The 15,280-nt window shown below is 34.2% G+C and overlaps 2 protein-coding genes across 4 annotated transcripts; one reads left to right on the top strand and one right to left on the bottom strand.

The window, feature by feature from the left end:
- The first annotated feature begins 3,500 nt into the window (after window positions 1-3,500).
- On the top strand, window positions 3,501-8,957 carry LOC140747674 (multiple coagulation factor deficiency protein 2 homolog). Its single transcript, XM_073080245.1, has 6 exons — window positions 3,501-3,613; window positions 6,131-6,290; window positions 6,896-7,031; window positions 7,285-7,378; window positions 7,809-7,946; window positions 8,806-8,957. The coding sequence occupies exons 1-5, from the start codon at window positions 3,601-3,603 to the stop codon at window positions 7,928-7,930; spliced, it is 525 nt and encodes a 174-aa protein (XP_072936346.1). The 5' UTR covers window positions 3,501-3,600; the 3' UTR covers window positions 7,931-7,946; window positions 8,806-8,957.
- A 54-nt stretch (window positions 8,958-9,011) lies between these two features.
- Window positions 9,012-15,036, bottom strand: LOC140747476 (uncharacterized). Of its 3 annotated transcripts, XM_073080149.1 has the most exons (5): window positions 14,788-15,036; window positions 12,757-13,023; window positions 12,117-12,237; window positions 10,512-10,692; window positions 9,012-9,648 (listed from the first exon to the last, which is right to left on the bottom strand). In XM_073080149.1, exons 1-5 carry the CDS (start codon window positions 14,791-14,793, stop codon window positions 9,537-9,539), a joined length of 687 nt encoding a protein of 228 aa, XP_072936250.1. In that variant the 5' UTR covers window positions 14,794-15,036; the 3' UTR covers window positions 9,012-9,536. The 3 variants fall into 3 exon arrangements, with proteins under 3 accessions (XP_072936250.1, XP_072936092.1, XP_072936168.1); XM_073079991.1 differs by lacking the exon at window positions 14,788-15,036 and having other exon boundaries at window positions 12,757-13,205; XM_073080067.1 differs by lacking the exon at window positions 14,788-15,036 and having other exon boundaries at window positions 12,781-13,201.
- Window positions 15,037-15,280: the final 244 nt, after the last annotated feature.

A 15,280-nucleotide genomic window follows, 5' to 3' on the forward strand; every position in this document is an offset into this window, starting at 1 on the left:
TTAAAATGAAACTAATAGAAATAAAAATCATGTCAGTTATTTAGGAAATTAAGAAAAGTAATTAATAAATTACGCAAGAGTAGATAAATCACGATATTTAATGAGTGGACAATTTTTATAATATCGTCACTTTGATATCATCGTGCACTTATTATCATTGGGACAATTAATGGCGTGCCCTTTGAGTGAAAGGGGTTTAAAATTATCCGTCGTTCTTCTTTCTTGTACGAGTATATAAATTAAATTATGGTAAATAGCACTGTTGCCAGTATACTTAATGACTGTGTAGGGACACCTCATTCTAAAGTTTATCATAGATCATACTAATAACGCTTCACTCAGTTGTTGCACAGAGGTAAATAAAAGTAAAACACATAGTTTAAAAGAAAATTAATTATCGTATTACTCTTAATCCACTCAGCTGTTATACAAAGGTGCCTAAAGGATTTAAAACGACTTACTCATCATGAATAACAAATCTCTATCTACAAATACATGTTCAATACCTACTTGAAATCGCATTACCATAGCGCATGGTGTCTTCAATAGACAGTGGATTGATGTATCGACGTTCCGAGAAATAATCAAACGGTTTGTGCGAGCTCCGATAGAAATAATTCCATTTCACTCGAATCACTGAGACTGACTCCGGAATTGTATTATGTATGATTTGCCATTTACTTATGTATTTTGAATGGCGTATCAAAACAAAATTTCATGAAGATTTTTTGAGATATGCCTAAGAAGATATATCAATCTAATTAGCCTCAATTGATTATCAGTTGATATCTTAATTTGTAGGTAGTATAAAAATATACTTACTTAAAAAAGAGATTTTTAATTTTAGTTAAAGTTAGACGCAAAAATACATTATATGACATATGTTATTACGTATTATACTTACATGTGTATGTTTTTAAATTGAAATGAAATTTGGTTCAGGTAGAACGCCTTTCTATAAGGAATCAGTTATAAATGTCTATGGGCGGCAGTGACCAGTAACTCACATCAATGGGATTTGTTCGCTACTCCCATCTTGTATAAAAAATCAACGGGCTGCACTCCGGGAGTGCTGGCAGGAGTGAAAACTTTCTAAACCTAACCTTATAATTAAATATAATGAAAAATGAAATTGACACACATTGACTTATTTTTTCTATGCTGACACCGGATGACATCTTGACTTTTGCAGTTTGCTTTGCCGTCTTACGAATTTTCGATCAGGCTACGTCTCCTGACGCTAGTTTAACATTTTTTACCTATCAAAAAAGTGCACCATGCCGCTAAAGAAGTTTCCACTTGGTGAATTGTATTCAACTAACTCTTCACAAAAGCGATATAGAGCATACCACATACAAAATATTTTATTAAAACGAGACTCGGTACATATGTGCGAGCATCGATATTTTAAAAGCAACTCATGCAAATTGTATTTGCATTTTTATCTCTCTATAATTGGCTTAAGCAAAACGTTTTATCGAAAGTACCATTCTACAAAAATGTATAATTTTCATCCATACTCCTATTTTAGTGGCAAGTTGAGATGTTTTTAACGAATCAAAAAAGGAGGTTCTGTATTCGACCACTATGTATGTAATTATGTATATACATTTGTATGTTCGCAATTTTCTCAAAATTACTCACCCAATTTGGATGAGAATTTTGTTATTTGAAACCATATTTGTGTTTGGAAGGTTATAGAACCCTTGGTGGTTTAACTCCGGCGGCACCACCGCCACACCTTTTTCTACCTAATAACAGCAGTGTTAGGCGCTGCTGTGTTCCGGTTTGAAGGGTGCGGTAAAGAAGACATACTTTGCCGAGGCGTTCCAGCTTAGTCCTCAGGGGTAGCGGCGCATCTGTGGCTGATCTCAGGTAAGAATATCTAACCCTATTTGAGGTTGATCACAGACATCCATGGGCGGCATTAGCCACTTACCATCAGATGGTCTGCTACGTAACGTAGGTAATGTAGGTCATTACATAAAAAAAAATAAAATTAGAAGGTAGGTTTTTGGTCTACATTACGATTTTTCATATAAAAACGTTTTAGGCGTTTCGTCTTAATCATTTCCTGATTAATGCAAAGCATCCTCGATCCATATTAAGTAACTTAAATTGATTTCAGACAAACAGCTTTAAATGAGATCAAAATCGAAATTAACTTACATTTTCGATAGTTCTTGGGATATCATAGGTTATTGTAAATGCCATACTTGAAATATCATACTGGAGTATGTATGCAAAATTGCACACACATATACAAGAAAGTACCTATTAAGGGTGGGTATTCGGTGTTAGTTTTGAAATTCATTATTTTTATGCACTACTTTCAACATATCTTTTACGACCTATTGCCCGCGGCTTCGCTCGCGTTACGAAGTAATATTTTAATCCCCTATTTTATCCCCTTGAGGGTAGAATTGATCAAAATCCTTTCTTAGCGGATGCCTATGTCATAACATCTATCTGCATGCCAAATTTCAGCCCGATCCGTCCAGTGGTTTGGGCTGTGCGTTGATAGATCACTATGTCAGTCAGTCACCTTTGAGTTATATATTTTTAAAGATTTTAATGTGGTTGCACGCCTTTTTATGTTTTACTACTACCGGATCTTTTAAAAGTTGGGGAGGTACTAAGCATACCTTAACCCTTTGCCCTAAAACTGAAGGGTGTGTCGCGGACAATTTAGTATTTTCTACTCAGGTTGCAATGGTTTTGTGGGTCTATAACTCATGTGCAAGACTTTAGTTGTATTGGAGTTAGATTGTTTGATAAATAAATAGTTACAGAAAAATAGGTTACCTAGTTCATTAGAAACCTCTTGTGATAGCCACTTTCTTCAAGATGATATCCGAATAGGTGGACGAATGAATATACTTATTTAAAGGACGAGTATCAGAATTATATCAGTCAAGTTGCAAAACTGTTAAAGACGAAGGGCGGGTGGATGGTTGGTAACGATTTGGTAATTTCAGTATGTACCTAATAGAGTTTACAAAATTATCTTGTTCATTAATTTTTCAAAATGTTTTAAGGTTTTTGTATTTAAAGTCTATTTTTGAGCTCTGTCTTATTTTACAGGATTCAAAAAAGGAGATCATTTTTAATTTATATTTTGATTTCCAAGAATTTGCGAAGCGCGAGTTTTAAACTTTCAAGCGTTAGAAAACCTTATTTTATCACCAATAAAGCTTCGTCTCTAAATTTTACTTTGTAATCAAAACAAGCGTTGATACTATTAACTACTTCAAATGTATTCATAGACTTGAACAGTTTTGCCCCAGTTATTTCTATTTTCGCATTGTCTTCGAGCTAGCAACGCCATCTAGTATCTCGGTTAAGAAACTAAAACGACCTAAATGACATGCGCTAAACTTAAAGAGTACCTCAGGGTTACACTGAAGCAAATGTGAGTCTTACGTGGGCGCAGTAAGGTAGTAATTACGTTGTAATGTTTGCGCGTGCGCTGTTCCATTGATTTATTTGGTATTTGACAGATGCGATGGGATCAAGAGGAAATATTGTGACAATAATGTTTTCTATTTGATATTGTAAATATAGTAGAAAACTGGGAATAATATAAGTGATTTTAGAAAAATGATAGCTAAAGGTAAGTTACTCTTAGACATTGATATTGAGATTTATTAGTATGTGGATTACATTAAAGAGAGTTCAATGTTTATGGAACGTTATTTCTGTGGGTTTGTTTACCAATTTAATGAAATAAAATATTATTTGTTAACTGTTTCTTAGTCACGAATATTTTTCTCGAATATTTCTAAGTGGATATTTATTAACTTCAGTAATGTTTGTATAATTGTATTTTTCAAACTATAGTCTGTTATTTACAGTCGATCGACTCTATCTTATACGTTATTTTATCGACTCTATGTTATATCTTATTGTAGCCTTTTACCAATATCGGAGTCATCATAGATATCGGACAGTTTTAAGGTCTATTGGTACAATTAATCCCCTGAATAGGATTGTAAGTACTCACAATACGTGTTAAGTCTTAATAGTAACCCTCTCTTATTTTTGTGTTCTGTAACCAAAGTGCATTGAGTAATAAAGGAATTTATGACCCATAATAGAAAGGATCTATTGTAATCGCATAGGATTAGGGTGTTATCGGCGATAATACGGTGGGCCGTACAGCCGCTCTACTTGGGGATCTGAAACTATGAGTGTGACACATAGAAGTGTAGGTTGATTAACATTAATTGAGTCTCATTTACTGACTACATCACACGAGTTATTTTTAGCAAGTAAGATATTAGGATTATGACGATGGATATCATAAATATTTAACGTCAGAATTAATAATTGATGGTTCTCTTTTGTTAGTTTTTAATTTTAAAACAATTTTTTAACAGACCTGTGTCCGACTTCATAGTACCCAAACCAAATTACGAGCGATTCCGAATGTCCATGAGAAACAATGTTCATTTACTATCAGGTGGAATGTATACTGCTTTGCTATTTCGGCATTATAAAAATTAATACTTACTAGTATTAATATAAGATACGAGTAGGTTAACATGTCTATGGTCATACACATAATAATTATTAACATGTCTATAGCCGAAAAATATTGCTGGCCATAAGTCTTGTAGTTCATACACAAAGTTTGAAAGTCTTTCTCTAGCGCTATTTTATTCGCCAAACACCACAGCCGTGTGTCTCAACCGTTCTCCCGCGCCGCTTGAGCCAGACACCCTGACATACGGAGCGCACTTGTCACTATGGGCGCATAATTTGTGTTCCATTATGCCTTTATTTTATACACTGTGCCCTATAATAAAGTGGGGTCCGATTAAACACTGGTCTCGTCTTTCGTCGCGACAACTGTTCGCGCAGCCATAAGGGTGGTGCAGCGAATAAATTATGCATTCCATCTATTGAAAGTTTATTGTAATGGATTTTTCGAGATGAGTTGGGCAAGGCACCTGTTTGATTTTTTGTTATGTTAAATTGGAAAATAATTGTGAAATTATTTACATTTTTAAACATGACCTTAAAATTCGCGTCCCTGATATTTTAACAATTAATTTGATTTCAGTACTAGTCATAAATTTTTTAGATATTCTTTAATACCATCACCGTAAAACTTAGATTGAAACTGAACAATGAATCATAATATAATTCAATCGCGGTGATTTCAACTTGACATAGATAACTACTTTTCTTTAGAAATTCGGTTATAAAAGATGAGTCACATAACAAAGTAAATTAGTTTTACGGATATCTCAAATATCCGGCACCATCAACCAAACGCACTCATCAAACGTGAAATTTCTAGGTGAATTACGTAAAAAACGGTCCTTTTGCGCCGCCGCGCTTTATTCGGACATCATTTTCTGGGCGATGACAAATGTAATAGGCAGGGTAGTTGTGAAATGAGGTGTGAATATTGCGTCTCCGCGGGGTACATCTCTCGTGGCGCGGCCACATGGGGTCGCACCCCAGTCTCCCTCGCCAACTACAATGCCCTTCAAATTACACCCAGGTACTAGTACAATCTGTATCGACTGTTCACGGTGCCTATTCTGCGACTGTCGAATAAATTGACGGCGCGTGGCCAATGGTTTTTCTGCATGTTTTGAAAACGTTGTCTATTTTGACACATTGAAACTATTGTTGTGGTATCTTCTATGTATGTTTGCCATAATTATTACTCTCTTCTAGGTACCAATTGTTTATCAAAATAAAAGGAGTAAGACAGTAATCTATCACTTCGTGCAAGTGGTGATAAAATTGACATTTTTGAGAATTGTGGGTCAATGTGGGTATAAGAAATGCACAGGCATTCGAAGTGGAAGAATGAAATTCATACTACTGTGTATACCTCATTATTATCAGTCAGTAGTTTAAGTAGAATTAACTAAAATGCATCAAATTTCACTTACATATAAGGTTGCATTTCCACTATTTATTAATTTGTGGCATTTCTTAGTATCCTAAGGTGATGATCAAGAATATAAAAATGTTTATGTTCCTAGATTAACACATTTAGGCTGCATTCTATTTGTTGATCAGAGTTAGAGTTTTATTAAACACATGTTTTCGACTGATATTCCTTTCATTGTTCGTTCAATCTTCGGTACAAACTCATATACCTTTTCAGCGTACCTAGTACTTATGTTGAACGTGTATATGGCGGTCGGTATGCGGCGCGGTCCCCACCACCCCCACGGCGAGTCGCCGGTAGACCACAAACACCACCACTACAAGCCTAGACACTCCAAATCAATGATGGGCGACACCGGGTTACTGCACGATGCTAAGTAATTATGATGCTTTTATCGTTGTGTACTTAGTTCTCAGATATAATATTTATTTTGGAATGAGATATGAGAGTGCGATAGAAGATCCATCTTTATTTAAGGACGTTTTAGTCACATTATCAAATTCCTAGTATTTGCCTATTGTTGCAGATAACTTGTTTCCTTCTCTCCTCTCGAATAGTTCTATAGTTAGGTACATTAGCGATGATTTAGTCCTGTTTATGTCCTATTGACGGGCACAAGTTTTACTTCACAACCATTTTGTTAAAATGCTACTTTTTGGAGACCAAAAGCCCAGTATCATGCATTTAGTCCTTCTTTCCTGAAGATCTGAATTCGTAGACTGGAACTTACACTATCGTGAAAATATTATGTGGATAGTTTACCATAAAGTTTTTAAATATGTGTTAAGCCAGCTATTCGGCAACCAATTCTTTTTCGGCAACTGTAGCAAATCTCTCCGACTTACAGGAAACCTCAGAAACGTGAGGATATATTTCTATCTGAGCAGTAAAAATAAACAACTTTAATAATTTCGCAGTTAGTCTGGTTAGTACAATTCAAAATCAAATTTGAAAATTAACATTATAAAATTTGCCTTTCAGGCATATAGAAGAGGACGCCGTGGTATTGACTGCCGAGGCGTTGAAGAAAATGACCCCAGAAGAATTAGAATTTCACTATTTTTCAGCGCATGACTTCGATAAGAATTCGAAACTAGATGGATTAGAATTGCTGAAGGTAATTTTAATCCTTATCGAATATTCGATGACAATATTATGAGATAACTGCATCTTGCTTGGCATTGACAAGTTTATATGTGGTATCATTTTCATTTATTTCATTGATTAATCAATGAACATTAATCGAAATTAGTTTCTTTGCTGGTCTATTTTAAATTGCTTTAAGTGAATTTCAAATAAAATGATGATAATCTTAAAATTTGTTGTAAATGAGGATAGTGGTATTTATTTAAAATTTTATTCTTCTTCAGGCAGTATATCATACGATAGAGCACGAAGCGCCGGATCCGGATGCGGATTCCTCAATAGAACCTCAGGCTTTAAGTGACATGGATACTTTTATCGGTAACATATAATTTATACAGTCAGCGGAATAATTATGTTTCAATAATTATCTTGTCCAGATATTATGCTATCATATAACATTTAGATCTTTGCTTATGCTGCTTATACTGTCGTATAAATATACCCTGTATTTTATGTAACTGTAGACAATTGAATGTTTATAATGGAACTCGATATGAAAGTTTTTTAATTAAATATACGTAGATAACTAGTAACCCATCTAAGTACTCGTGACCGGCCACAGACATCTGTAATTAGTGCCAAATTATATTGGAATGCTACATGAGCTTGGACATATACATCACTACTCCTAAGAAATTTATCTCCTTTAATAATGCATCGAGAGACTGCCTTTCCGAGTCCTTAACTAAATACAGCCCTTAACACGGTTGATAATAAATTAATTTATTTAATTGTGTATATGTTTCAGCTCTAGTAGACCGCACACTGGCGTCGGACGACACAGACAATGATGGATATGTGTCCTACGCGGAGTACAGAGCCGCACGAGCGAATAACGGTGATCGGACGCCTAGAGTCGTCACCTCCTGAAATACACTCAACGATGGTAAGACGTAATATTGTATACACCCCTCTTCACATCACTATTAGATGACTAATATCAGTAAAATTCGCCTGATAAATAAGATTTCACTGTCACTTTGACACTTCTAGAGTAAAGACATTTTCCCTAAAATGGTTATGAAATCGACGCAGGTAGAGAAAATAATAACTATAATACATATTTATAATTTTAAACCAATTTATAGTATCAGACTGTAGATATTACATTTTTTTTCATAAATTCACATACGACCGTTTAATATTTGAGGTTTATATTGTTCATTTCATGTCATGGTGGTCTGTATGTCCGTTTATTTTTTCCATTATGTAAAATACATCATCAAATTAAAAATATTTAAATAAAAAACATAGCACATTGTTATTTTTATTTAATGTTTGATTAAGGTTATGTCTATGTACAATACTTTTATAAATACCATAACTTTGTAAACAAGAAAAGAATAGAGAGCCTCAATCATAAATATAAAAAATGTATGTATTCTTACATGCATTTTACTTCTGAAGTTCATGTCGCAATTTTTTAGTAAAATAATATTTGAATTAGGATTACATATAAATACTAGCTGATCCGGCAAACGTTGTTTTGCCATATAAATAAAAAAATGTTTAGGGTGAATAACCCTTATCATTTAGGGGTATGAAAAATAGATAGTAGTCGATTCTCACACCTACTGAATATGCATATAAAATTTGGTGAAAATCGGTAAAGCTGTTTCGGAGGAGTACGGTAACTAACATTGTGACACGAGAATTTTATATATAAGATGCATTTACATTAAAATAATATTAGAGTTTTTATGTGGAGATTATTTACAATTATGTAATTTTGTTGTTTTTTTCAGTGAGGAATCAAACATTTTATGAGTCTACTATGTACTCTCGGATCAAAAAAAAATTACCAATATTTCTACTATTCTTGTACTTCTATATTTTGTGGTTCTAATCTATTTTTTACAAGGTTCCTGAATTAAAATGTATCTTGAACTAAACTAATAACACGTATTTAATTATAAATGTAAATAATATTATTTAAGGCAACGGACATGCATTGAAACTGTAAGTAGAATGAAAAATTACAAGAAATGGTGAAATATTAAGTTCACAAAACATATTTAAACGAACTCAAAAATATTTTTTTCCTACAGAAAATTATTTGATTTTGTTGCTTAAAAATATTTGCTATGATTTTGCAGATAATAGTCAAACTTGAATTATAATAAGAAACATGCATATTTTTATGGTTTTACTTATAATAGGTATATTCTTGCCAATGTTATCATCCGTTTGTGGAGCTAACTATATAATTTCTGGTCAAGAGACAGACATACTTGATGTCATGTTTTATTATATTTCAAATACAAGAGACGCTATCAATATTTCATCGAAAAAAAAAACACTTTTTGCACCTTTTTTAAAAACTCTGTGTCACCGCCTAGATATTCTATCTGTAATCACAAAAAATAAGTTATTCGGCGACATATATATTTTCTTACAGCTTTTTTGTCTGTTCCAGTATTTTAGTGAATGTATATAGTAATAATGTTGTTTTGTATATAATATTGTTATGTTATGTCTATTCGCCACAATGGTAGCGTTTATCACACGACCTGCCGTCTTCGCCCCATACGGCTGCTTGCTTCATGCCTTTTGAAATGTCTTCATACGGCTCCAAATCTATCGTGTTCCTGGGATGAAACGTTTTGTTAAACATGTTTAATTAAGGGCTGAAGATTTTTGCCATTAGAGAAGCTCCGAACATTTTTGTTTCGTTTAGACATAGAAACTAAATATACCAACATAAGAATAACTTTATGTTATGTATGTTCTCCATTGGTTAAGAAAAGTATACAGCATATTTGCGTAGCTTTATTTGTGATATAATTGTATTGTGGAATACCAAAAATTGGTCTTTGTTAACTCAAAACTATGTCATTACGTAATTATAGGCAAGATTGCCTATAATCAAAGAATACAAATAAATATAATGAATACATGGCATATAAAATATTTAACGCTGTGTTTCTCGTCTCGTGTATATTATTATTATTACCATATCAATGAATGAAAGTTATTTATAACCTAGTGTTATGTTTTTTGTAAACAATTGTACTTATGAACTGGAAATATAATAAATTTATCAGTAACAATAACAGCGAGTTTTTTTACGTTTGACACAAAAAAGACTACTCACTCACGTACGTAAATGTATTGTTAATAATAAGTTTAATAATAAAGAAAGACTGTGTGTAGACTTTTATAAGATAAATGATGTATATTACGATTTGCTCTGTTTTAATCCACTATTTATTGCATCTGTGCATGCTAATATTTGAAACGATAAAACAAAATTTGACTAGAAGCTTACAGAAAGATTGAGGACTTTTTAAGGTAGGTATAACATTTGCTACATTTTGGACCAAGAGTCGTGGTCCTACGGAAAATACACTGTACGGGGTTGAATTTAGGTGACGTCACACAGGAAGTCTAAATATTCCTTTAAAGTATTCATAAGGAACGTAGTAGAATTAATTTTGAATTTTTAACATACCCTTGAACAAGTTTAGCACCCTGCAATATTAGTTCAGCGCTCGCGGAGTATAAACCAGCTTGTTGTGGCTTCTGGCACGATAGGCGGTACAGGCAGCCGTAGTCCTTGCTTTGCCGGCCAGCCAAGTAGCTCAGGTATAATAGAATCTCGTCTTCTGTTATGTAGGAGGCGTTTTTGTTATCTGCAAAGTGCATAATAATGAAATAATAGCAAGTAGAGGTTTAATGGAAATTGTCTTGGATAAATTGTTGATGTTTGATGTATTTCGATGCAATTGAATTTTAGTAGTTAATTAATTCAAAAGTGGCAAGGATTTTACTTGAAGTCGACTGACTTCAAGTAGAATCGTACACTATGTGCTTTCCCTGGGTTAAGTTCAAATGCTCTACAAATATTGTAGTTCTAAGGCGCACAGATACAAACTGTACTGCACATATTCTCTTTGCAGATACTGCGGTAATGTCGTTGTAGTTGGATTAAATTTTAATTATTACTAAATATTACACGTTTACTATGAATTATTATTAATAGTATTCTGATTATAATACATGTTTAACATGTCTAAGTGCAAATCAAAAACAGTTGCTTTAAGCACCAATGAAATGTACTTGTATTTATAATAAACAACAAGTAAACACAAACAGAGTATATCCGTAAACATTTTAAAGTAAGCCTTTAAAGTATCGTCTGAGAGCCATTGACATGATCCATTTATCTGGCTTCCAATCTGCTGGTCATTTTGCGGGCGATTCGGGCGACGTCTATAGAAGGGCTAATCCTGCGTCAAAGGGATTACCGTTCAGTGGACACGAGAAACGCATTCCCTACTATTGGATTAAAACACCATGGACATTGGTCAGTCTGGGTATTTAGTGCCCAGTACCAACGGCAGATGCGTTCGTTAGTTGATAATGGACAGTAAATGAACGTTTCCGGGTTATTGTAAGTTTTATTGTCACAGTGAGCAAATGAGTCGATTATGGGAAGTAAAGGTGTAGGTATTCACGCTTAAATAAATGCCAAAATTTGTGCTTTTAATGTGCCTAAATTGTTATAGAAACATATGTTTGTTTTTGTAGAGGTAATTGAAATACATGGTAGCCGACACTACTTGAAGGTGGTAGAACCCTTTGTGGTTCGACTCCGGCGGCACCACCGCCACACCTATATCTACCTAATAACAGCAGTTTTAGGCGCTGCTATGTTCCGGTTTGAAGGGTGTGGTAAGGGAGACAGACTTTTCCGAGGCGTTCCAGCTTAGTCCTCAGGGCTAGCGGCGCATCTGTGGCCGACCTTAGGTAGGAATATGTAATCGTATCTGGGGTTGATTACAGATATCCATGGGCGGCAATAGCTATTTACCATTAGGTGGACTGTATGCTCGTCTGCTACCTATATTATAAAAAAAAACCTTCAATCTAATTAACTGATTTCGAAAAGGAGGAGGTTCTGTATTCGGCTGTATGTATTTTCTTACATTTAATTTTAATAAATCACTTGTTGCTTTTGTTGCCTCAAAGATTTCTACATATATGTTGTATTTAGAAAACATAGCTAGCTGCCCTTAAGGAATAAGTTAATTTTAATAAGTGGAATCAAACTAACCATCTAAACTTCTTGCGTAGTGATGTCCCTTCCACGCCCCAGCTCCGAAGAATCCCGCAGCCAAAATAAGCGCTTTGAGGACTATAAGTATTACTAAGTTTGTCAGGTTCAAACTTAATACCTGTAAACAATATAAATATATTTTTTTTAATAAAAAAGGAATAATACATCGAACTTTAAGCTAATTAACAAGGAAAAAAATGCTAGGTAGGTTTATTATATTATTACTGCCCTTATAATAAATCAAAAATCGGTATACTTTTCTAAATCTCTACTTAGTCTTCTTTAGATTTATGTATTTCAATTTCAATTTAATTATTCTGTATTCCTTTAGACGACGAAATTAAAGTACAGTGGTGATTTTCAAAATAAAATATTAAGGAACAAGAAGAAAAAACATGATCTTAATTCATCATCACTGTATGTACAATTTTTGAACAGTTTAAAGTTATTTACATAATTGTTTAAGTGCTCTAGTATAAGCTTGTAAAAGAGAACAATAGATTAAAGCGAAAGGAAATGTTTAGGACTGTCGAAAGGATACTTGAGAATTTGTATTTTTTGGGATGACGTCATTCTTTTCCAAGAATGCTTACTCACGTAAAAATGCGTGCATTAGAGTTAGCTGTGCGATACGAACCTGCGAAACGCAGTCAAAACCAACCTGACTGCTGCCCGTGGACCTGGCTATGAAGTCCTTGGCCAGGCTCGACATGACCTGGCCACCTGCACCACTGAGGAAACTGCCTGCAGCGTCGAGTATGGATGACCTTCCGTATTGAGTACTGTTCTCTTCTCTGTCGAATCTATCAATCGATGCTTCGCTATAGAAGGGTACGTTTTGCTTCTCATGGGGCAGAAGCGCGTTCGTCTCGAAGCTCTGTTTGGGGTACATCTTCTTCGCGTACTGCGGAGACGAATACGCTCCTAAATGGTCAGCGGAGGCAAGTGCAAGGAGCGTAGGTAGGAGCACAAAGAATACACCCATTTTGGGACGGTACTGGAATGCAACTGAGGATTGCAAGGAAACAGGTAGTGCGAACAATACAGAGCGATAGGATATGAGCCGGTGCGTCTATACGTCGCTATTTTATCTCTAGCAAGCCGCTTTTGTTTGTTGCACGCACGATGACATCTCCTAATGGCGCTATTGTTGGTGCTTGCTAGTGACGCTACGATTTTATGCGAATTTTAAATATTACTATTCAGTACGTATAACGTATTTTAATCAAATGATAAGTACAGAGAAATCAAGTTTAAATAAATTACATGCATTGCTTACATTAACAGCAATACATTTAATACGAAGGTTATACTTAGTTAATAAACTTTGGGGCATTATCGTAGGTAATAACTGTATTAATACAATGTTTCTTTTTATTTACACTTCATTATGTATATTTTAAATAGGTGCAAAAAATAAAATATTAATTTGTTTATTTCAAAATTGCCTGAAAAAATGTGCGTTATTAGAGTATAAATGAAAGTAAAAGCGGCGACGGTCCCAATGTTAGAAGGCGACAATGACAAACTTACCGGAACAAGTTTGTTTAGCCGTACGTCAATTCCGTAACCGTTATGCGGCCGTTAATACAGTTTCGGTAACACATGATGATTATGTGACATAATACACACTTTACGATAGATTGTAGTAGGTATATCACGTATACCTATAATTAATTTGTAGTTTCTTGATAGTGATATGAAATCGGAGCTTGAGAAGATTATAGCCAATGTACAAAATACAAGTAGTTGAAAACTCGTAACAAAATTATATGCTCACTTTGGAGAGCTCGCAAAATCGTCGGTTCCATCGCTAAAACTTTATATAGGATGGAAAATCGCACTTTTCTCTACCACGCACAACTGATAAAATCAAGAAGTTTGTGCCCAGCGGTAGGACATTAAAAATGTTGTAGTTAATAATCGTAAGTTAGCCTTAAATGTTGGAGACATACCTACCTATCACGGATACATTGCCATTTCATGGAATGAAACAAAGCTACACCGTGTTTAAGTGACTTTTTACTTCTTTGTTCCCTGTTCTTTCAATGGTAGAGACAACTTTCAATAAAAGAAAGTGCTTTGCCTGATGTCACAATCACAATAACCGACAATTTTCCTCTTGGATGGCTGTTCATGGCGCATATCTATCACAAATGACTTCAAAAGTGACTACGTTTGAAAGTAAATATTACAGAGCCGTCGAAGATTCGTGACTTAATTTCATTTGTGCTCGTAGTAAATTAAGTCATTCACTAATAAGGTATTTTTGTATGCATTACTGTCTCTCTTGGCTTAATATTAGCATCACATTTTATTTTTATCTTTGGTATACCCTTCGTGATTCGATTACGGTAGTAAGGATATAATTTAGGCTTAAGTATAACAGAGCATATCTACGGACCGTTACAGATGCCCATATGCCTAGATGAGCGACGGGAAGACTGGCAGCGAATCTCATCACATTTGCTGCCTTCATTACATAATACAAGTGCACTCTCACACATACATAGTAGTATGAAAACACGTGTGTGTGTATTTACTATCGAGTTGGTGTATTTTGACAGCAGTTTAGGTCGTGAGCATGTAATGCTCTACAAAGCATCTGGTTCTCCTTATGTAATGTAATCACCATCAAAGTTTGTTCTACTTCCAAAAAATCACTCACATTCATCAGTGACGGTTCGTTTAATACTATTGTATCAGTTTAGTTCAAAATTTTAAAGTAGTGCCAGGAACGAAACTAGTTATGTACAGTAACTCTCAGTTTTTATTGAATCTGCTGAACAATTGTAGAAAACTAATGCTGTTAAAATTGAGTTCAGACGTACAAGATGCTTTATTAGCAGAGTATTTTACTGAATATTAAATCTAAATTGATTGGATATGATGAGAAATATAACCATAAAATCTCAAAAACGACGTTACCCGAAATCGTTCAATTTTTTCATTTGAATTGCACAGTTTAATATTGTATATGATTAAAAGCTTATTCGGGATAAATCTGCAATCCGTCTAACCTACAAAGATAAAATCGCTAGTTTTGGTTTAAAAAATAATGTACTATTTTTATGCATTTTGAATATTATATTTTTAAAGATTTCGGGTCATTTTATGATCCCAATACGCCATCTAGTGAACAAATATATTAATTCTACGTA

This window comes from Epargyreus clarus, unplaced genomic scaffold (assembly GCF_041222505.1).
Source record: "Epargyreus clarus isolate Ecla_fem2 unplaced genomic scaffold, WU_Ecla_fem_2.2 ptg000001l, whole genome shotgun sequence".
Taxonomy (NCBI): Eukaryota; Metazoa; Arthropoda; class Insecta; order Lepidoptera; family Hesperiidae; genus Epargyreus; species Epargyreus clarus.

Excerpts from the sequence above, each read along its gene's own strand:
- LOC140747476 (XM_073079991.1), bottom strand. The coding sequence starts at position 13,104 with ATGGGTGTATTCTTTGTGCTCCTACCTACGCTCCTTGCACTTGCCTCC. Across the intron at positions 10,693-12,116 it reads CTACGCAAGAAGTTTAGATG|ATAACAAAAACGCCTCCTAC; the intron begins GTTAGTTTGATT and ends TGCACTTTGCAG. Across the intron at positions 9,649-10,511 it reads GGTGCTAAACTTGTTCAAGG|GAACACGATAGATTTGGAGC; the intron begins GTATGTTAAAAA and ends GTTTCATCCCAG.
- LOC140747674 (XM_073080245.1), top strand. Across the intron at positions 6,291-6,895 it reads GGGTTACTGCACGATGCTAA|GCATATAGAAGAGGACGCCG; the intron begins GTAATTATGATG and ends TTTGCCTTTCAG. Across the intron at positions 7,379-7,808 it reads TGACATGGATACTTTTATCG|CTCTAGTAGACCGCACACTG; the intron begins GTAACATATAAT and ends TATATGTTTCAG.